Genomic DNA, 22,728 nt, shown 5'->3' with positions numbered 1-22,728 from the left:
TCTTATTGATGTTATTCTCGTCACTGGAGAATATGTATCAAAATAGTCAAGGCCTTCCTTTTGTCGGAATCCTTGAACTACAAGCCTAGACTTGTATTTTCCACCAGGTTTTCGTGTCATTATCCATTTATTCCCTAATGCTTTGCAGCCAGGTGGTAAATCCGTTATGTAATAAGTATAATTTTGCATGATCGAATCAAATTCACTCCTGACCGCTTCGTTCCAGAATGGAGCTTCTGGTGAAGCCATGGCTTCTGCCAAAGTTTTTGGAACATTTTCTACTAAAAATGCCATTAGGAAATCTTCTCCAAAAGATTTTTCCTTCCGAGCTCTTTTGCTCCTTCGAGGTTCATCTTTTTCTTCATTTTCTGAAATATCATTTATAGAAATCTCGACGTTTGTCTCAGTTTCTGAGTTTTTGTCATTGTCTCTTTCTTCTCGAGTTCGTTTTGAACCTTGTTTTTCCTTATATGGAAAAATATTTTCAAAGAAAGATGCATTTCTTGATTCCATGACTGTATTTTCATGAATGTCTGATATTTCAGATTTATGTACCAGAAATCGATAAGCATTACTGTTATGTGCATATCCGATGAAGATGCAATCCACTGTTTTAGGTCCAATAGTGACCTTCTTTGGTGGCGGTACTGCAACTTTTGCCAGGCACCCCCACACTTTGAGGTATTTATACGAAGGTAAATTACCTTTCCATAATTCATATGGAGTTTTGCCAGTTACTTTGTGTGGAATTTTGTTGAGGATATAATTAGTGGTAAGCAATGCTTCCCCCCACATGTTCTGGGGTAACCCAGATTCCTGCAACATTGCATTCATCATCTCTTTTAGAGTTCGATTTTTGCGTTCAGCAACTCCATTAGATTCTGGTGAGTAAGGAGCTGTAGTTTGATGGATTATTCCATGTTCTTTACAGAATGCATTGAATGGACCATCATACTCGCCTCCTCTGTCGCTTCTAACTACTTTAATAGTTGTTTTAAGCTGATTTTCGACCTCGAGTTTAAATTCTTTAAATTTTTCTAAGGTTTCGTCTTTGCTATGTAGTAAATATACATAACAATATTTTGTGCAGTCATCTATGAAGGTCACAAAGTACTTTTTACCACCTCTAGTTTGTAAGTATTTTAAATCACATAAATCTGTGTGAATTAAATCTAGAGGTTTATTAGTTCTTTCAACACGAGGTGATGGCGTTTTCGTGAGCTTAGCCTGTACGCATACTTCACATTTTTGTTTACTTGTTTTGCATTTAGGAATTAGATTTAAATTCATTAATCTTTGTATAGATTTGTAGTTTACATGACCTAATCTTTCATGCCATATATTAAAAGACTCAACCAAATAAGCAACTGGCTCTTTCTTATTCATTGAAACTTTTGAAGCTACAACTTTCGGAGGGACTGTCATTACATTCAACTTGACAAGTCCACCCTTAACATACCCTCTTCCCAAATACATCCCATTTTTCCTAATCACGAGCTTGTCCGCCTCAAAATTTGTGGCGAATCCATTCTTGCTGAGCAAGGTTCCCGAGACCAGGTTCTTCCTCATGTCAGGCACATGCTTCACATTCGTCAGAGTGACCTCATGTCCAGATGTCATCTTCAAAATCACATTGCCGCGTCCTTCAATCTTGGAGACTGCAGTGTTTCCCATCTTGAGCTTCTCCTCAGTCATGCTTTTCTGATAGGTGCTGAACATCGCCCTATCGGTGCAAATGTGGGTGGTTGCACCAGTGTCATACCACCATTCCTTGGGGTTGTTGCTTTCAACCATGTTGGCTTCAGTCACCACAGCAACGAGATCCTCCTCTGTGAGATTTGCCTGAGCCTTCTCATCCTTGATCTTTTTGCGACACTCAACAGTCTTGTGCCCCACTTTGTGGCAGTAGTGACATTTCCCCCTGAACTTCTCCACATTCGCATTCGCATTGATTTCAATGCCTTTGTTCTTGAAGTTTTTTCCAGAAGCCTTCAGGGCTGCAGCAGTTTTGGAAGGCTTGGCAGGAGAATGGGCGTGTGCCTTTCCTTTGCCTTTGTGCTCAGCCATGTTGACACTGTGCTCCTTAGCAGTGACCTTGTCAGCAATTCGGTTTCTGGATTCCATCTGAAGCCTCATGATGAGCTCCTCGAGCCCCATCTTCTTCTTCTTGTGCTTCAAGTAGTTCTTGAAATCCGCATAGCTTGGAGGAAGCTTTTCAATGAAGCTGAGAGTTGTGAATGTCTCGCAGATGGACATTCCTTCAGCAGCGATTTCATGGCAAATGAGCTGAAGCGCTTCCACCTGATCCATGATGGGTTTTGAATCCACCATTTTGAAGTCGTGGAACTTTGAGACCACATACTTCTGGCAGCCAGCGTCCTCACCTCTGTACTTCTTGTCCAGTGATCTCCATAGCTCTTTCGCCGTGGGGATCTCACAGTAGACACGGTACAATGGGTCAATGAGACGACCCAAAATGTAACCTTTACAGATGAAGTCGGAATGCACCCATATGTCAACAGTTGCAAGACTGTGGACATCATCAATCCCGTACGGAATCAGGGGCTTGTCCTCCTGGATGAACTTGTCCAGTTTCATCGTTGTCAGGAAGAACATCATCTTCTTCTGCCACGTTTTGAAGCCTTTGCCATCAAACTTGTCTGGCATCAGCCCTTGAGTGAACAAGCTAGGTACAGCCGGAGGAGTTTGAACTGCCACCGGACCACTTGCAGTTGCTGATACTGAACCCGTCTGATAAAGACCAGCACCGAATAGGCTACGGCGAGTGGTTTCATCAGCAGCATTTCCCGCAGGGAGGATAGTGCTCGTTGTTGCTGCAGCGGTTGTCACGCCAGTTGCATCAGTTGCTGCAGCGTTGAGTGGAGTCTGAATGACATCTGTGGTGTCAATGGGGGTGTTGTTATCGTTTGTCATTTTTCTGTAGAGAAAACATGAAAAAACGGATTAGTACTCCATTCAACAAATAACATATTATTTTAAAGAAAATAATAGTCTAAAATCGATGTTCATTTTTGGTATTTGAACCAAATCATATCGATATAAGTCTGGAAAAAACGTTTTGCAAACTCGCTTAAAAGCGTTCGCAGAAACCATTTTTATAGACTTAGAATGTTTCACAAACTCGCTTAAGAAAACGGCTACTGAAACGATTCATGTATGTAACGTTTGAAGAATGTATCAACGTTTTGCGAAAATGCTAGAAAGCAATCCGCAAAGCGTAATGAAATAAACCAGAAACGATTCGCGGAAGTGCTCTAAGGCAAATCGCAAACACATTTAGGCAGAAACGTTTCGGGGATAAGCGTATAGCAAATCGCAAACATCGTTGTGAGATAAGAACAAAACGTTTCGCGGAAATGCTAGAAAGCAAATCGCAAACACGGTTCCAAAACTTGGTTCTATTAATCGTTCATCAACCCGATTAAAGCTTTAAACATAAAGCGATTTTGAGTTAAGATTGTAAAAGCCGGAAAACCGGACCGATGTAAACGATATAATAAAAGCGAAGTTAAGGAAATAGACGAATATATAAAAACGAATACGAGGACGATAAGAAACCGTATTCGCAAATAGACATGGAGGCGAGATATGATCTCTTTCCTTAACTCAAAATATTCGCTCCGTTAGTGAGACGGGACTGTACGAATATAGAGTCCCAGGATACAACCATGGCAGACGAATCACGCCTCACTCGTGATCGCCCTATCGAACTATAAACTCTACGAAACACTCTCGCAATATAGACTTACGCAGAGGGATTTTTTGCTGTTGGATTTCGATCAGGAAAAAAAAAATTCTGAAATGAAGGAAGAGGAGAGACGATATTTTAAAGAGCCGGAGAAGACCCACTTTCCGCAACAGCTGCTGCACGTGGGCGAGAATCTCGCGGAGATCGAGGGAAGTTGAGTTCCGAAACTTCTTCCTCAAGACTCTCTCTTATCTCGTTTTAAATTTTCGATAGGATAACATGCATGACGTTTTTTATTTTTTAGACAAACTACTTGTCGTTTTAAATAAAATTGTATGCTGTTTTTTCCCGAAATAACTGGCAAAACGTTGAGCTTAACTTGGTCCAAAAAGAGTAGTTCTTATCGGGCCAAAGGCCCTCCACCCAAGCCCAAGCCCAAGCCCAAGCCACGCCGAGCCGAACGGCGGCGGCGGCGCGCGCGTGGGGAGCTCTCTCTTCCTCTGAGTTGTTTTTTCCTCTCATGTCATGAAGACATATATATACTCCTCAAAATCAACTCTTCCAACCAATGTGGGATGTTGTTAACTTCATTTCATTAAAGCCAACAAGGCTTTTTGTAAGAACCCATAGGTCCATTTCATTTTCACATTTTGCCATATATTATTTGAGCCATTAGGCTTAATAATTAGGCCCAACAAAACCAAAACGAGAATGACAAGGGGGAAGCTGAACTTGGTCAAGAAAGAAAGCTTCTCTGCTTGAGATGGCAACACCAACGGTGAAACCATCTCTTTTGCTTATTTGTGTGTCTGAACATGGACTGTACCTCACTTTATTTTCCAATGCTCCAGCCAAATTATTCACCATCATCATTATCATGATGGTTGTAGTGATCTTTCTTAAGATTTTGTTAATTTCACCATTCTTAGAGATAGTCTCTTCTTCCCTTAGAAAACACTATGAACATATCAAGAACCAGTAAAAGAATGTATATAAAAGGCACTGTTTTTTTTTTTTTGGCTCAACTACGACTTTCATTATCCAAATAAGTGAATACAAGATTTTCAACCTCGAAAGATTTTCAAACCCCACATACATCGACGTGATCTAGTACCACCCAGGAACACTTAGAAGGATCCTACGCTACCCGAATCAATACGTCGATGTATTTTTCACCACAACGAGCCGAGTTCATCCCACGACTCGGAATGAACCGTCTCTTATACCACCTAATTCTACCACTAGAAAACAAGGTTACAAAACAATTCCTAAGTCCTCGAAAATAGCCTAAGTAAGAAGACTTTTATGTCCAGAGCTATTGGTTCCAAATGATTAGATTTCAGTACTAGACCAACCGCCTCAACATCAAAGTGATGCATTCTTCCAATCAGGAGATTCCAAGAGACGAGGAACCACAGTTTTGAAACTTTGCAAGGGACATGGGTATCATCACCATCGGCGTTCTGTTACCCACAGACCAACAGCTAGATGACCACATAGTCCCCAAAAAGACGAGTTGAGAGATCAGCATCACCCACATTCCGGCACAGCCTACAAACTGAAGAAGAAGCCAATCTACCAGATCAGACAATCATGCGGTACTGCGAATGATTGGCCTCAAAACGTGTGTCACTAAGACTCGAACTCTCTCGGTGACAAAGCGAGGAAAGCTTCCGTCTTTACACATCATGTCTCTGAGAACCAGAGGACATCTTCTGGAGGGTACCTTCACGCTGGTGAACGAGGCTTTATATGTCCAACTGAAGCAGCTACCTTTCATCCTTCAAGCAAAGCCATAGACGACCCAACCACGACTGAGGAAAGATCTGCAGCACATGAATCAAGAGCACTTCCGGCCAACACACATCAGACGTTCATGTCTCCGTTCATGTCATCAAAAGGAGAAACCTTTGATATCCACTTGACGAGTGGCGAGGTTTGGAGCCACCCAAGCACTGAGTCGCTCACCGTCCCCACGCGCGCCCCTCTCCTTTCGAATCTGAAACACAAGCCATCACATCCAAGCTAGCTACCAGATCTGTGGGAGAGATGACGAGACACAAAGCCACGCGCCTCCTTCGCAGTGGTGAGAGCCGTCGAGCAACCAGGAAAATAGATCGACGAATCTCAACCACACAACTCTAAAAGCTGACCCAACCCTGACCTTCCTCTTTACTCAACTCGCAGACGCTCCAAAGATCCGTCTTCCACCACCAAGCTCAGCTCCGCCGCGGTCAAAACTGAAAACAGGGCTTCCATCTTACGCCAGAGTCGTCTTACATATCACCGAGAGAGAAGAAGCTCACGAGGAGGGCAACACAAAAACTCGAAAGGTTAAAGAAGAAGCCTCCAGCACCGGGAAGAGACACCGGATACCGGGGACGGCCGCGGCGCTAGGGTTTTCTTGTTCTTCTAGAGAGAGTGTGTTTTTTAAAAAATATATAGATCGGGATATAAAAGGCACTGTTTTGAAAACCAATCCGGAGAATAGTATATATTGAGTAATGTTTTCGTAAATATGCATATAAATCAAATTCAGAAAGATGACATACACATTTAGGAATTTCTAAATATACATACGAATTACATTAAAAATATATTTACAAATTTATGAAAGCGTTACAAATTCAGGAAGAGATCATACACGTTCAGAAAGTTATTATTAAACTTTCTAGAAGAAAAATAGCTTTCCCAAAAGAGATTCAAAAAAAATTGTAACAGAAATTTGAAAAAATTGCAAAGCAAATTATTTTAGATTTTTTTATTTTCAATTTTTAATATTTATTTGTTTTTATATATTTAATAACTAATTAATAATAAAATTAGAAAGGAGAAAATAAATGTCATTTAACATTTTAATAAGACCTATTTTGTCACTCTAACTTTTAGAGATTATTTTAAAAATAAAAACTATAAAAGAGGCTACTTAGATCATCTCTAATGTATTTTGCTATTTCTTTCTTTAAAATAAAGAAATTCTATAATAGAAATGACATTAACTCCAATGTATTTTTTTATAATAGTGATCTCCACGTACAAAATAAAATATTGAGGAATACTATTTATTCATTTATAAATAAAGAAAAATAGAGAGGTTAATATTGAGAAATGACATTTATAAATAGAGAGGTTACTATGGCAAAGGTAAAGGAAAAATGTATGAGGAACCGGAGTCTAAGTGGGTTAAGGTCCCGGAAAGAGGAAGCAAGAGGCCCTCATCCTATCGTGGCCACAACAGAGGAGAGGAAGAAAGGGCACGGTCGCGTAATACCCGTTGGGAACAACCAAGGTATCAAGTACAAGATGATAGAAACAGGTATCCCCGGGGAGCAAGAAACGCAAGAAGTACCATGGAGAGGGAACGTGAAGAGCCAAAGGAAGAGGGCGAGATTGGTGTTATAGAGAGGGTGCCGAGAAATCTGCATAAGGTGGAGAAGCCTCAGCTGGCATTACCGGAACCCAACGGTGTGAAGCTTGCGATGAGTGGGGCAAGTGCTACAGCTATGGATTTGGAGGGGGAGCTAGGAGATAGTACGGAGATAGAGAACTTGGTGAATGGCCTAGAACAGGCTATGGACCTAGTGGGAAATGGAAATGCTGTTGGGGACAATGTGACAATGAAGCTTGATGGATCAGTGGCGATTGAGGGACGCAAAGAGGAGCTCTCGGAGGGAGTTGATGATTTCCAAGCTCTTACGGATGAGGAAACAGTTAAGACTGATGAGGATATGAGAGGTGTAGCTGAGGGGGAGGAGGAACTGGGTGGGAATGGGGACCAAGATGTCCAAGCGGGAGAGGAGGAGAAGAAGAAGGGAGCACGTAAGGTCTTGTTTAAGAAGCCGCCAGGGATAGCAATAGGAACTTCTAAGTTGCGGCTTGTTCAGGCTGTGCTTTCCCCACGTAAGAATGGTGCTTCCAAGTCAAGTAAGCGTCAGGGAGGAGGAGAGGGATCAAAGCAAACAGAGGAGAAGGGTCCATTAAACCCTAAGAACTCAGCAAAACCGGGATAATTATGTTATGGATAGTACAATAAAAGATGTATTGTGGTGGGGATTGGGAGTCTTTTCTTATGTTTTAGAAATAAGCTCAGTGAGCATTTATTTGTGTTTGGGGTTGGGGTCTTTATGGTTTTATTTCGGTACTGCAGTGTATGCAGCTCTTGGTTATTCTTTTGGTTGGAATAAACTTGATGTTTGTTATGCTTTTTGCATTTATATTAGAATACGGGAGATAGGGATTAAGAGGAACTTTGTGGTACAGTGGTCTGTGTTCAAGAATAAGGAGAAGCGAGGTAGACTGGGGTTAAATCAGATCATTGGGAGTTTGTTAATGTACAATGGAGTCTGTGGGCATCAGGTCTGGTCATTGGTCTCATTAAACCATGGGCAGACTATACGGTCACTATACGGGAGGAGTTTTGGAAACTCGGAAAGTGAGGTTATAGGTACGGCTACTTTATGGTTTGTACTAAGGTGGCATAAGGCAAGAGTTTTTATATGGTCTAAGCTTCTGGCTACTTCATGTGCTACACGATATATTTTAAATGGGGGTAGGATCGGGTCTTATATATGGTCTCTCATGACTTTGGACACAGGATTGCTACGTATTGTAGCTGGAATTTTTAAACAAGAGTTGTTTATACACTATCTACAAATGCAAGAAGACAATGAGAATGAATGCTTTTGAATTCACTTTGGCAGGAAGTATAATGGAAAGTAACTCCTACTTGGAGACCAAAACTCTTTTATTAATCGGAGAGTATGGTAAAATTTTCCATATTCACAGGTTCAATAATTGGGATTGTGAGACTATGATGTTAAAGAAGGTATTGGCGTGGATTTTTTGGTTGAACTTTATGGTATGGTGGTTGAGATTTCAGGGTATCTTTAAGCCCAAATTAAACAGCTATTGGGAGCCGCTTCGCAGTTTATATAATGAGAGCACTTAGTTGGAATTGCAGAGGAATGGAAAGTAATTGGACTATAAGTTATCTACGGGATATATGGCATAAACATAAACCAGACTTTTTATTTTTATCGGAAACTAAGCAAGATTTTGAGTTCGTTCAAGGGTTTCAGTCACATTTTGGATTTGATAATCTAGTCACAGTTGATCCAGTTGGACGGAGCGGGGGACTTGCGCTTTACTATAATAATGATTATCAGGTCAAGGTGCTATATACAAGTAATCGAATGATAGACGTGGAAGCAGTGGCTTTGGGAAAAACGGTTTATTTGACATTTGTTTATGGGGATCCAGTCCAGGATTTGAGGAAACAAGTGTGGGAACGCTTGACTAGATATGGACTTTCGAGATCAGAACCTTGGTTTGTTATTGGTGACTTAAATGAGATTACGGGAAATCATGAAAAAGAGGGTGGATCTCTGAGGAGTGCGGCATCATTTGTTCCTTTCAACAATATGATTAGAAACAGTGGATTATTGGAGTTTCCTGCGAAGGGAAATAAAATGTCATGGCAAGGGCGAAGAGGTAAAGGAAAAGGGGCAATAATGGTACGATGTCGCCTAGACCGTGCATTAGCGAATGAAGAATGGCACACCCTATTCCCATGCTCCCATACTGAATATTTGGGACTGGTGGCATCTGATCATCGTCCAGTGGTAGCTTATCTAGAAGATAAGGTTGTTCGAAGGAGAGGCCAATTTCGATTTGATAAGAGATGGGTTGGTCAGGATGGTCTAATGGAATCAATTACAATGGGATGGTCGGCATATAAGGAAGGCAGCGGAAATGGTATAGTGGATAAGATTAGTAATTGTCGGCACAAAATAGCAAAATGGCAGAAAAATAATCCACCTTTTGGGAAGGACAAAATAACGGATTTACAGAAGGCTCTCGAAGAGGTACAAACTGATGATACTAGGTCGCAAGAGGATATATTGGAAGTATCCAGGAAGCTACAAGAGGCATATAAGGACGAAGAGGAGTATTGGCATCAGAAAAGTAGAAATATGTGGTATTCATCGGGGGATCTCAACACGAAATTCTATCATGCTCTCACTAAGCAACGGAGGGTACGTAATAGGATTGTCGGACTCCATGATGCAGCAGGAAATTGGATTACAGAGGATAATGGAGTAGAGAAAGTAGCAGTAGACTACTTTGAAGAACTATTTAGTACCACCTCTCCATCAGAGTTTGACGATTTTCTATCTGAGATAGTACCAGGGATTACTCCTCAGATGAACCAACGGTTATTGCGAATGGCGACGGAGGATGAGGTTAGGGAGGCGCTATTCATGATGCATCCAGAAAAAGCGCCAGGCCCGGATGGCATGACAGCTCTTTTCTTTCAACACTCATGGCATATTATTAAGAGTGATCTGGTGGAGATGGTGAACAATTTTTTGGTGTCGGGGGAAATGGATCCAAGGTTAAACATTACTCATATATGTATGATTCCAAAGACAGAACGACCTACAAGGATGACGGAATTAAGGCCTATCAGTCTATGTAATGTAGGATATAAAATAATTTCAAAGGTTTTATGTCAGCGGTTGAAAATCTATTTACCCTCTCTAGTCTCAGAGACTCAATCGGCATTTGTGGCTGGTTGGTTGATCTCTGATAATATCCTTATAGCCCAGGAAATGTTTCATGGATTGCGGACTAATAAGGCATGTCAAGGGAAGTATATGGCGGTTAAAACGGATATGAGTAAAGCGTATGATAGGATAGAATGGGAATTTATTAAAGCACTTCTGCAGAAGATGGGCTTCCACCAACATTGGATTAAATTAATGATGGAGTGTATATCGTCGGTTCAATATAGGATCCTCCTAAATGGACACCCACGAGATCTCATTGTGCCACACAGAGGCTTACGACAGGGAGATCCGTTATCCCCCTATTTATTTATTTTGTGCACTCAGGCGCTGATTGCAAATATTAGGAAGGCGGAGAGAGAAAAACAGTTAACAGGAATTAAGGTAGCCAGAGCATGCCCATCGATCTCCCATCTGCTTTTTGCGGATGATAGTTTGTTCTTTTGCAAAGCTCAAAGGGAGGAATGTCATACTATTCTCAAGATTTTAAAGGAATACGAGGTGGCTTCTGGTCAATTGATAAATTTTGAAAAGTCTTCAATTCAATTTGGACATAAGATTGAGGACTCGCTCAGGCAGGAGTGAAGACATATTTGGGGTATACAGAATTTGGGAGGGATGGGATCTTATTTAGGATTACCAGAAAATCTTGGAGGTTCTAAGATTCAAGTTTTTAGTTTTGTGCAGGATCGTCTAAAAAATAGGGTCAATGGCTGGACTTTTAAATTTTTCACAAAAGGAGGAAAGGAAGTGATCATCAAATCAGTGATTACGGCACTGCCGAACCATACGATGTCTTGTTATCGTTTGCCTAAGGCAACTGCAAAAAAATTGACGAGTGCAGTAGCACAATTTTGGTGGAGTCCTGGGGGCAGTACAAGAGGGTTACATTGGAAATCATGGGACAAGGCATGTGTCAGCAAGGAAGATGGAGGACTAGGTTTCAAAGATATAACTGATTTCAATACAGCTATGCTTGGTAAGCAGTTGTGGAGGCTAATAGAAAAGCCAAACACTTTATTTTCTCGAGTTTTCAAGGGTAGGTATTATAGGAACGCCTCACCCCTGGAACCGATTCGATCATACTCTCCGTCATACGGCTGGAGGAGTATTGTATCTGCTAGATCTCTGATAAGCAAAGGACTAATCAAAAGGGTGGGAACAGGATCTTCTATATCTGTATGGAACGATCCTTGGCTCCCAACCACTCGCCCGAGACCAGCCAATAAAAATCAACACAATTTGTATCCAGACCTTACTGTGGATTCCCTTATTGATTCCACTTCGCGAAAATGGAATTCGCAGGTTATTCGTACTTTGGTAGACCCACAGGATGTGAAAATCATAGAGAGCATACCACTGAGCAGAAACCAGTTGGTTGATAGGGAAGGATGGCATTTCACAAATAATGGAAAATTTACGGTTAAATCAGGATATCAAGTAGAGAGGATTTACCCGGATAGGGAAAGATCACCAGTATTAATTGGACCTACAGTTGATGTTTTGAAGGCATTTTGTTGGAAACTAGGGTGCCCACCAAAAATAAAACATTTTCTTTGGCAATTGGTTTCAGAGTGTGTTGCAGTTAAGAAGAATTTGCAGGTGCGAGGGATCCAAGGAGATATATGTTGTGCAAGATGTGGAGCGGATGAGGAGTCGATTAACCATGTGTTTTTTTAGTGTCCTCCAGCAATTCAGGTTTGGGCACTGTCAAAGATACCAACAAATCCAATTATTTTCCCAACAAGCTCTATATTTACAAACATGGATCACCTTTTCTGGAGAGTTGTTCCACCGATGGAGGATCATCACTTTGCTTGGATACTTTGGTACATCTGGAAAGGAAGAAATAATAAAGTTTTTAGTAATCTGGATATGGACCCTAGGGACACTCTTAAGTTGGCAGAAACGGAATCCACACTCTGGGCAGAGGCACAGATTTTGAAGGACCAGAACACGGGAACACAGGTTCAGGCTTCTCTGCCGTCAATTCCTGGAAGATGGTGTTTTACTGATGGATCATGGAAAGAGGGGGATATGTTCTCTGGTCAGGGTTGGTTCAGTACTTTAGAAGGTTTTGAAAGTCTAATGGGAGCCAGGAATGTAAGAGCTTCTTTAACTCCCTTGCATGCAGAGATGGAGGCGCTACTATGGGCTATGGAATGTATGAAGAATTTACGTCAATTCCAGGTTACGTTTGCAACAGATTGTTCTCAATTGGTGAAGATGGTTTCGGAACCAGAAGAGTGGCCAGCTTTTGCAAGTTATTTGGAAGATATCAAGAGTCTGAAAGAGAGCTTCACACGATCAGAGATTATACATGTACCAAGAACGCAAAATACAAAGGCGGATAACCTAGCACGCAGTGTCAGGAAACAATCGTCTTTCGTCGTTCACATGGATCAATATCTCCCGGTGTGGTTTACAGAGTCAATATGAGTCTGTAATGTTGTCGACAAAAAAAGAAATAAAAAAAAAATAAAGAAAAAAATAGCAATCTCTATTTTAAAAAAAAATAGAGATGAGTTGGAGTAATTTTGTCTTCAAATACTATTATAGAGAGAAATATATAGCTAAATTGGAGTTTGATTTGCATAGTCTATGAGTCTAATGAAAAAAAAAAATTGGAATTGCTCTTAGAAAATTTGAAGTCCATTGCTATTAATCATATATATATATATGAATTTGTTTTTATTTTAGTAGATTTTAAAGAATTCTATGTTAAAAATACAAAAAACATAAATCTGAAAAAAACCTACTAAATTGCTTGTTAAATTTGAAATCATTAAATTTTACAGATATTTGCAAATCTTATATACATTTTTAAATAAACTGATTAGGTAGATTTCTTTTTTGCGAAACAGAGAGAGAGAGACTCTTTAATGATGGTGAAAGGGATGGACTTGATGTGCTTGAAACATCATTCACAAAATGTACCGTAGGCTCCTAGACTTCTTGATCCGTCTGAGAAAAAAGTCATAAAACCATCACCAACCTATTTTTATATTAATTTTTATATTTTCCTTTTAGAATAAAAGAATTTTATTATCAACGCATATATTGGAACAAACACATTTCTATAAAAATTATTTTTTATTTAGGTAAAATGTAGAGATAGATATTGAAGTAGATTGGGGATGCTTTTAGTCGAGTTTTCTTATCAGTCTGCTTCATCAAAATTTCGAACTACAAACACCCAAATAAAATAGGCAATGTAGACTTACAAACCTATCCTTGGCAATGATCAGCAACAGAACACATTCTGTTTACTTGCTTATATATTCGGTTAATGTAATAAATAATACCCCATAATACACGCTTCCAATATGGTTTCCAAAACTTTTGCAAAAAAGAACAATATCTCCTGCCGTTCTGCAATAATTGCCCAGCCCATGATACATGATCATTCTACATAGAAGCAAACATATTATCATGTGAGTAATCCGAAAAAGAGCAGCCTGTATGGAGCTGTCAAATGGTCCGTCCATGACCCATGCCCAGTTGGACCATTTCAGTTTTGGATAGTACTGGGTGGTCTATACTGTACAATGGTCCAAACAAATGTCTAAGACCAATAGAGACCATGTCCAAATGAGCATGCCAATGGACGCCCAATAATATTTATAATTATTTTATAATTATTAGTTTCGATTTTATTTCTAAAATTTTGAAATTATGTTTACTTTCCAAAATTATAAAAAAAAAGTTTTTTTTCTTGTCAAAACTGTAAAACTATGTTTTTCTCTCAAAATCGAAAAATTTCATTTTTCCGCCAAAACCGAGAAATTGTGTTTTTCCGCCAAAATCCGAGAAATTGCGTTTTCCCGATAAAACCGAGAAATTACGTTTTTCCGCCAAAACCGAGAAATTGGTTTTCCCGCCAAAACCGAAAAATTGCGTTTTCGCGATAAAACCGAGAAATTGTGTTTTCGCGATAAAACCAAGAAATTGCGTTTTTCCGCCAAAACCGAGAAATTATGTTTTCCCACCAAAACTGAGAAATTGTGTTTTCCCGCCAAAACCGAGAAATTGTGTTTTCTCGCCAAAACCGAGAAATTGCGTTTTCCCGATAAAACCGAGAAATTACGTTTTTCTTCAAAATCGTTAATTTTTTATTTTAACGATAAAATTGTTTTTTTGGTTAAATTGTAAAGCTATGTTTTCTTTTGTTAAACTCATGAAATTATGTTTTAGGAAATTCATGGACACCCATTGTCCATTTGATCTTCGTTCAATTGGACCATGTACCAATTGGTCTTTTGTCCAATTGGACCATTTATTAATCGGACACGTCCATAGCCCGCGCAAAATATGAATTAGACTGGGCTAGCCCATGGTCAGCCCGCCCAGTTGACACCTCTAAGCCTGCCGCCCAGTTGACGCCTCTAAGCCTGTACATTTGGTCATCCCGTCCATAGCCCGCACAAAATACTTAATTCTCTAATCTCGCAAACAAAACTAAAAGCGCACAAACACTATTTTGAATCGCAACTCCAAAGATACATTCAATATTGCTTTTCGACCCAACTTTGGGTAAGACTGAGAACTTGCTAACATCCAACAAGTCTCGTAACAACAGTTTCGATCCTCATCAAATCCAAAGCAACAAATATTCCAGAAAAGGAAACAATCATTCAGGTTTCAAAGGTTTTTCCACTTAGAGAAGGATTCAGAAAGACACAGATTAGTCATTTGTGTATTTTATAAAGCTCAAGAAAGTAAATAGCTTTATCTTCTTCCAGCTCAAACACAACAAGAGACGACAAAAACAAGTACTAAGCTTAAGCATGAAAACAGATTACAATCAAATCTACCTCTCAACCATTCAATCAAAGTTAGTTTCAAAAACCCAGTTTCGTCTAGGCAGAAAGTATTGAATCTGAAATCAAATTTGGGAGATTCACCTCACGCGACGGCGACGGCTTGACGACTCTTGGATTCGTTATTCTTCTTCGTATCGTTCTGAAAATCCTCCATGTTGTAGATGACGGTGATATAGAGGGAGCAGCTCGGGCAATTGGCGATCTCCTCGCCTAGACGTAGATCCTCCTTCGTGATCTGGAATAAATCGCCACAGGGGCAAGGATACGTGTACGCTTGAATCTCTTCGTTCCACTCCATATCCTCTATCTCTACATCGTCGTACGACATCGCTATACCCTCGCCGCAAATTCGAAAAGAAAACTTTTATTCTTCCCCGGCAAAAATTTAGGGCACACTCTGTATGTGAGCTCCGCCGCTACGTTAAATGTAATATATACGAAGTTGTGAAGACCGAGAGTTATATATTTAAACTAGTGATATTCTGGGTTCGTATATTTTATGGACAAATCTTCAGAATAGCACATTTCTAAGTTTATATCACAAAAATAGCTTTCAAAAACTAAAATGACCAAAATAGCATTTTATCTTTTGAAAATTTTAATTTTTTTATTTTTCAAAATTTGAAATCTTATCCCCAAAACCTCATTTCTCAACTCTAAACTCTAAACCCTAAACCCTAAACTCTAAACCCTAAACTCTAAACCCTAAACCCTAAACCCTAAACTCTAAACCCTAAACCCTAAACTCTAAATCCTAAATCCCACCATTTAACTCTAAACCCTAAGTTTGTGACTTTTGATAAAACATTAAGTGTTATTTTTGTGACTTTTGACCTTGAGTGCTAGTTTGGGAACAAAAACTTGATTTAGTGCTATTTTTGTTTTTTTCTCATATTTTATTCTTACATGAATTTACAATTTACATGTATTTCGTCTACCGTCTTCCTCTCGCACATGCACCTCCACGATGAAGTTCCATACACTTTGGGCGCCGATTCGCTCTCCGCCTGAACTCTCCATATTGTTTATTTTCTTTAGAATTAATCATTTGAAAATTGTTTATATTTTGAAGTAGGTTTGTTTCAAATTTCTGTAAAATATTTGTTCTTACATTGTCAATTTTAATTATTGTAATCTTTTGGCTTACGTTTATTTTATTAATAGAAACTTAACCTCATCATCTTATGCGGTTAGTCATTTTTTCAACAATAAAGTTGAGTGGGACAATGTGTGTTGTCTAAGCATTTCTAGGTCAATTTTTACTCAACATGGTATAAAAGTCAATTTTTTTGTTATTGCAGATTTGTTCACGGTAATCTCTAAAACTGGTGATAAGCTAACCCGCGTATAGCGTAGAGTTATTTTGAACACCCTCAATACTGGAAAATGTTGATCAAGCAGCAAAATCCAAGTAATGGCCCCACAACTCAGGGAACTATGAGCATGCATATGAATCAGCAGAGTACACTGGTGAGAATTAATCATGAAAAACTAAATTACACATCTGGTTTGCAAGACCTTTATACAAAGGTGAGTAGGGTGTTCATGGACACATAAATCTCATGTTTTGTGGGAAATGGTAAGCTCTGTGCATGGAAAACTCAAATCAGAATCTTCAACCTCATCTAGAGATTTCACTCCAGAAATCACATTTTGGTGATGTCACTAACAACGCCTTAGTCTATCCCAAAGGTTTGCTGAGCACAACGGAAAGAGAAACATTTTTTTGTTTGGCATCATTTCCTCGCAACGATGATGTCTGTCCGCAGTTTTATTCCCAGAATTTGGGGTTTCAAGAGGAACCCTGATGTTTCGTCATTCCATTAAAGGTTCCCGCAGGAGATACTGAAGTGGATGGCATATTTGAATACATACAAAAGGTTCTTTCAGCTAATTATTGTTCTACCAAGCCATTTGACGTCACGATCTCTGTATCCATGTTTTTTTTTCTCTCGGTATCCATGTTTTTCATATAAAGAAGAAAATTAAAAGTTATTTCCTCTGAAAATACCATTTCGTTAATGCAAATAAGTTGATTCGTTTTACCTGAGATTTCTTGGACGGGAAGGCATTCTATAACCTTAAGTTTCATCTCCTGCTCGGTTACAATCATCTTTCCGTCCGGTGATACCGCAAGGTATAGAACTCAGTATGTGTGGCTGTCAAAGCTGCAATCTGAACCCCCAGTTGAAGTACATAGTTAATTGAAGTGAGTTTTCACATTTATAAATTCTCGGATAGTTTCTTGCGATTAACAATCATTTTCCGTTTTTGATGCTCAATAATTATCTTATAAGGAGTTGTTAATTCATCACATGTAGATAGTCACACAGTTGTGGGCTTGTGTTCAATTTTATCTACTAAAGCTTCCTTTCCTCTGCTTAAATCTGTTAAGAGAATTTTGATATGTTTATAAAATCATGATTTTACTTTAACCATTTAAACATTTTTTCTATGCAACATTCAAGCCACAGTATTTTGGTCTTTTTTACCACACTAATAATTTTTTGATATGTATACTACACCAAATTGCATAACCGTAAATATTAGTCAGACTGATAAGTTTAATTTATTGGGTGAAATAACCCAAATAAAAAGTTTATTTATAGGGTTGTTTATATGTCAGTTTATACTTTTATCCGAAAACAGAAAATTAAACAAAGGGACCTAAAAATTAATAAAGCTAAATCAAAATTATTACTATTATTTACAAATATAATAGTTGATTTAAAAAATAACCTAAATAATCAAGATTAAATAATATTTAGATGTTAACCTCTAAGTTTATTTAACTTTCATCTTGCTCACCTATCTTATCTATAATTTTTAATAATAAAAGTAGTACTAATTTTTTAATTTGTCGAACAATTAGAATCGGTTCTAATATTAAAAGAATAGAAAAAAATTTGTATTAGACAAAACAAATTCAATTATTCCGTCAATAATGACTGGAATTCCAAAAGAAAGAATCTTTCATATCCCCATCCTAGCATGACCGATCATGTCCTCTTTGGATAGATGGCTCCAGCACAGCATTTTATTCAACCAGGAACATAAATCATCTCGTACAAAACAGCAACCACGTAAAGTTCAAGAAGATAAACATTGTCCAAATAGGAACCAAATAGTCTTAACACACCTAAATTGAAGAGAGTTTCTCAATAGTCTTAGCACAAAGCTTTAAACTTCTCCCAAGACATTATCCAAATAGGAACATTGGTTTTACGTGTTAAGTGGTTAACAAACTGTGGGATTTTGTTTATTCCATATTGGTCCTTGGAAAGGATGCATACTGATTCCATGTATCTCCTCGGTAATGAACTGAGACTGATGCTCATTTGGAAAACGCTCCAGATGCCTCTATACTGTACACAAGGGAAACGAAAACGTCAAGATGCATTGTTATTGTGTAAGATGAGAGAAACCAAGATAAGGAGAAGGAAAACAATTGTTTAATTGATTTCTTACTACCGGTATGACATGGCTGCCATAAGGATGGATAGAGAGCATGGAAACTTGACCAAGGAAAGCAGTTAAACATGAATCTGACTCAGTCTGCTGGGATATTATGTATGCCTTTCTGGATCACATGGTTTCCGTTTTGGTTTCAAACACATCTCAAGACCTGCCCGTCAAGTTCACTTGCTAAACGAACTCTCTGATCAGGTTTTATGATATGAAGAACCTACACTAAAAAAAATTTCACCCCTGAGTCCACCATTTTTACAAATTGTAATAGCTTTATACCTTTTGTATCACTTCACATCCGTACAACGGCAGACAAAGTGGTACTATCTGTCCCATGAGTTGATCGGCGAGTTCGTTTCTCCGTGATGGGTTGCCGTATTCAAAAACTGAAACAGGGTCAAATAAATAAGGGGTAGTCTCACGGGCAATGTAGTATAAGACATAGGGTCAAGTAGGAACAGACCTTCTGAATGACATGATTTCCAAACACATCAGTCATTAGTTTGTAAGCATGAGGAAGAATTTGCCCAAAATCAGCTGCTTTTTCTTCTCGATTCCAATTCTAAAGCTTTTCCTGATTGAATCGGCTCGTCTGTTGATCTGCAATAATAGGAAACAAAGTTTTAGTAACTTTTATTATCATATCATAGAAAGAAATGAAAGACAAAATCGTGAAAGAAAAGTTGGAACTTGCCTGAAAGGAATAAAGGTTTGCTATAGTTGCTTCTCCAGCCTCTTTTCCGCTTCTCTAATCTTTGTCTCCACCTGGAACAACAAAACAAAAACATAAATTGAATATGAACCAACAAACATAGCGTTTAGCAAAGGACCATCATCTAGGAACTACGCAAAGAGTAGGGATGCCTAAAACCCATTGCAAAACATAATAAAAAAAATTAGAGAGAAACATAAAATGTGAATGTACGGGATGTGAAGAGATAGCTTAAGAGAAGCGAAAATCAGAGAGAAGTATATAGGGAGAAGACAGGGGATGTGAAGAGCTACTATGACTTTGAACTGCTATGGTGATGAATATGATTTGATGATTCATAGTTGTGGACGGCAGCCATTACACGGCGACTTGAAACGTGCAGTGAGGTTAGGGATCGCAGTAAAATATGCAGAAGATGAAGGGGCAGCACGGGATATAGTTTTGGGCCGACAATAGTCTTATATTACATGGCCGTCACGGGTTAGTTTTGCTTTGTTCAACTGGCCCATACATTTTGTGAACGAAAAACGGTGAGTCGAAGAATAAGGAGGAGCTGCCAGATGTCAAGAAATGCCCCTAGGTGATTGCTGACGTGGCAGCAGGAGAAGAGAGAAAAATCTCCTTTATTATTATAGATAGATAGATAGATAGTACTAGTATTTTTTAGTAGTCCAAAATATAAGATTGAATTTGGTATACTACTCTTGATATTAAACTAGAGATTCATCTGCGCACACCCGCACACTTTTTTTTGACATCAAACAGTTGATCTATTACTCAATCTTGAGATAGGTCTGGGAAACCAGACCGGAATAGAACAACCAATGTAATACAGGTCCCTATGAAAGGATCTTGCTATCTTAGCTAATGAATCAGACGATACATTTTCAGATCGAGGAATAAAAACAATCGAGAAGTCCAGAAATATGTTCTTCAGCTTCAGCAACTCATCTAGTTCAGTTGAGAAGTTGGACCATGCTCCTTGGTCTTGAATCATCGAGATAAGAACTTTACAATCGGTGCCAAAAGCATGACACATCGATAGCTGAAGCATGCACTCCATTGCCCATGACAGAGCCTCAAGCTCCGTGTGAAGAACCATTTTTTATTACATTGATATTTATTTTTCATAATTAGTATTATATATTTTATATGAGTCATAATATAACTAATTGTATTCAAAATACCTGAAGCGAATCAGATAACATGGTTATTTTTGGTACAAATATCCTAATTCGTTTCAGATACATTTGTTATTTAGATATTTTTAGGTTCCTATACATAAGAACCAAACTTATCCAGACTCAGAAGGACCCAACTCAAAACCCACACATAAATTTATAATATTCAAGTAGGGCCTAATTTTAAAACAAAAAAAAGTAACGATACCCGAAAAGAGCTGTATGTACCTATATGTCTAATTGATTTTATAAAATAATAAAAATGACGATTTCTATGTGTTTGGCTAAATTAAATGAAATAAAAAGAGTTTTTTACTTAGTAAAATAATTATATGGAGTGAAAATTAAGTGACAATAAATGTAATACATTTTTATTATTTGATTTAAGTTATTATTTTATTCACAAAACATGTCTTTGAATTATGTTTTTGGCCACATAATTTTCCACCCATTGAAACTAAAATATATATAAAAGAATTTGGTAAAACACTTTCAGAAGACTTCGCTAGATGTGTTCTCCATCAAGAAGACTTCTTGTATAAAAAATCAAATTTCTTACAAACTTCGGTCAATTGCAAAACTAACATGTTTATCCGAGAAGACTTTTCTCTTGCATTTTAGAGAATTTTAAAATTAAAAAATAAGCCAATATTTACAAAGGAAGATTTCTCATTCTTAAGAAGTCTTCCTTCGTAAATTTGCAATTACTAAAATGACCTAAATAGAAGACTTCTTATGAAGTCTTCTTAGGAAGTCTTCTTAGAGAAGTCTTCTTAGGAAGTCTTCTTAGAGAAGTCTTCTTAGGAAGTCTTCTACGTTAATATTTAATAAACTTTCATTTTCTCTACAATTAAAATGACTTTTTAAAAGGTTCTTATTAATTCATGTGTATTAATCAATATTGGAGCTCCTAGATGAAATTCATAACTTATTTGGTGATAGTTATGAGATTTCAAATATTTATGTTTACTATTGTTTCTATCTAATCCGAGAAGACTTCTTAAGATGTCTTCTAAGAAAAGAAGTCTTCTCCGTTAGATTTTCAAGAGTGTTAAGTAACTTCAAGGTATGTTTTTAACTTTCAAAAGTGTTAAAAAACTTTAAAAATATCAATTCATGTGGTTTAATGTGTCTTTTTAGATCGTAAGATATAATTTTTAACTGATATGAGATTTAAAATTTCAACTTTCACTTAAAACTAGGTGTATTAAAATTATATTTATAAATAAACTTTTTTTAATTTTTTTGTTTTAATATTTGAGTACAATATTTTAATTCTATGTAAAAATTAAGATAAAATAAATATTTTATTTACATTTATATTTATATTTAATATATATATATATATATATATATATATATTTTGGTAATATTTTTATTTATTTATTTTGGTTAATATATATTAAATAAAATTCTATTAAATTAAATAATATTTCTCAAATTTATAAATATTAAAACAAATAATCATAATATGATTAGAAAATTATTTTATTTGAAAATGGATAATTTTTTCAAGATTTTTTTTTAAGTAACAAAATTATTTAAATAAAATTAAATAATATTTTCGAAAATTATTATATATTACTATATTTTTAACTTTACTATTTATTGTCATATTAATGATGATTTATAAGTTATTACCTTGTTCTAAAAACTTACCAAAATTATAAAACAACATTAAATATAAATGTCCATGTCACAATTAGTTCAAATTATGTAATCTTTATTAATATGCTATGTCATCATTTTGATTTCAAAATTAATGTGGTGATGACATGTGTCAAAATCACTTGGTAAATAATGTATAGGCGATTCAAGTTTGATCTTTTGTAAATGTGACTAAGTTTTCTTGTGAAGTCTTCTCTCTTAGTTTTAGTAAATTTGACTAAGTTTTTGCGTTATTGTGTTTTGTTATGAGTGGGTAGAATGGTTAAAAAAAATTATTGGTATGTTATATCAAAAACTTCAATAACAAGTACTTTTGGCAAAATATGAACATAGTTACCAGTTTTTTTTCTGATTAACATCTTTTCAAGTTTACAAAAAAATTCACAACTAAAATATTACACATACAAATCATAAAATAGACCATAAACAAAACTATTACACATGGAGCTAGATATCATTACTGAACATAGATAAGCTTGGACTCCAATTGACATCATTCATTTGACCACTTTGGGCAGAAGACTTCCCGAAGACTTCGTGGGAAGTCTTCTAGCATAAAGTACATTAGAATACTTCCCAAGAAGTATTCCAAGAGTCTTCC

At 37.4% G+C, this 22,728-nt stretch overlaps 1 protein-coding gene and 1 long non-coding RNA gene across 4 annotated transcripts; both read right to left on the bottom strand.

Moving 5' to 3' along the window:
- Nucleotides 1-13,038: 13,038 nt before the first annotated feature.
- On the bottom strand, nt 13,039-15,725 carry LOC106445621 (diphthamide biosynthesis protein 3). 3 transcript variants are annotated; one of them, XM_013887209.3, is made up of 2 exons: nt 15,180-15,557; nt 13,039-13,239 (listed from the first exon to the last, which is right to left on the bottom strand). In XM_013887209.3, exon 1 carries the CDS (start codon nt 15,424-15,426, stop codon nt 15,181-15,183), a length of 246 nt encoding a protein of 81 aa, XP_013742663.1. In that variant the 5' UTR covers nt 15,427-15,557; the 3' UTR covers nt 13,039-13,239; nt 15,180. The 3 variants fall into 3 exon arrangements, 2 of the variants coding, with proteins under 2 accessions (XP_013742663.1, XP_013742664.1); XR_007325886.1 differs by lacking the exon at nt 13,039-13,239 and adding an exon at nt 13,417-13,683 and having other exon boundaries at nt 15,180-15,725; XM_013887210.3 differs by lacking the exon at nt 13,039-13,239 and adding an exon at nt 14,645-14,666 and having other exon boundaries at nt 15,180-15,558.
- Nucleotides 15,726-17,965: 2,240 nt separating this feature from the next.
- Nucleotides 17,966-19,172, bottom strand: LOC106449349. Its single transcript, XR_001289131.3, has 4 exons — nt 19,030-19,172; nt 18,846-18,952; nt 18,567-18,783; nt 17,966-18,463 (listed from the first exon to the last, which is right to left on the bottom strand). It is a non-coding gene; the product is annotated as an uncharacterized LOC106449349 (long non-coding RNA).
- Nucleotides 19,173-22,728: the final 3,556 nt, after the last annotated feature.

This window comes from Brassica napus, chromosome C7 (assembly GCF_020379485.1).
Source record: "Brassica napus cultivar Da-Ae chromosome C7, Da-Ae, whole genome shotgun sequence".
Classification (NCBI taxonomy): domain Eukaryota; kingdom Viridiplantae; phylum Streptophyta; class Magnoliopsida; order Brassicales; family Brassicaceae; genus Brassica; species Brassica napus.
The sequence above is the reverse complement of the archived record's forward strand: the minus strand, read 5'-3'. Positions and strand labels throughout refer to the sequence as shown.

Excerpts from the sequence above, each read along its gene's own strand:
- LOC106445621 (XM_013887210.3), bottom strand. The coding sequence starts at position 15,426 with ATGTCGTACGACGATGTAGAGATAGAGGATATGGAGTGGAACGAAGAG.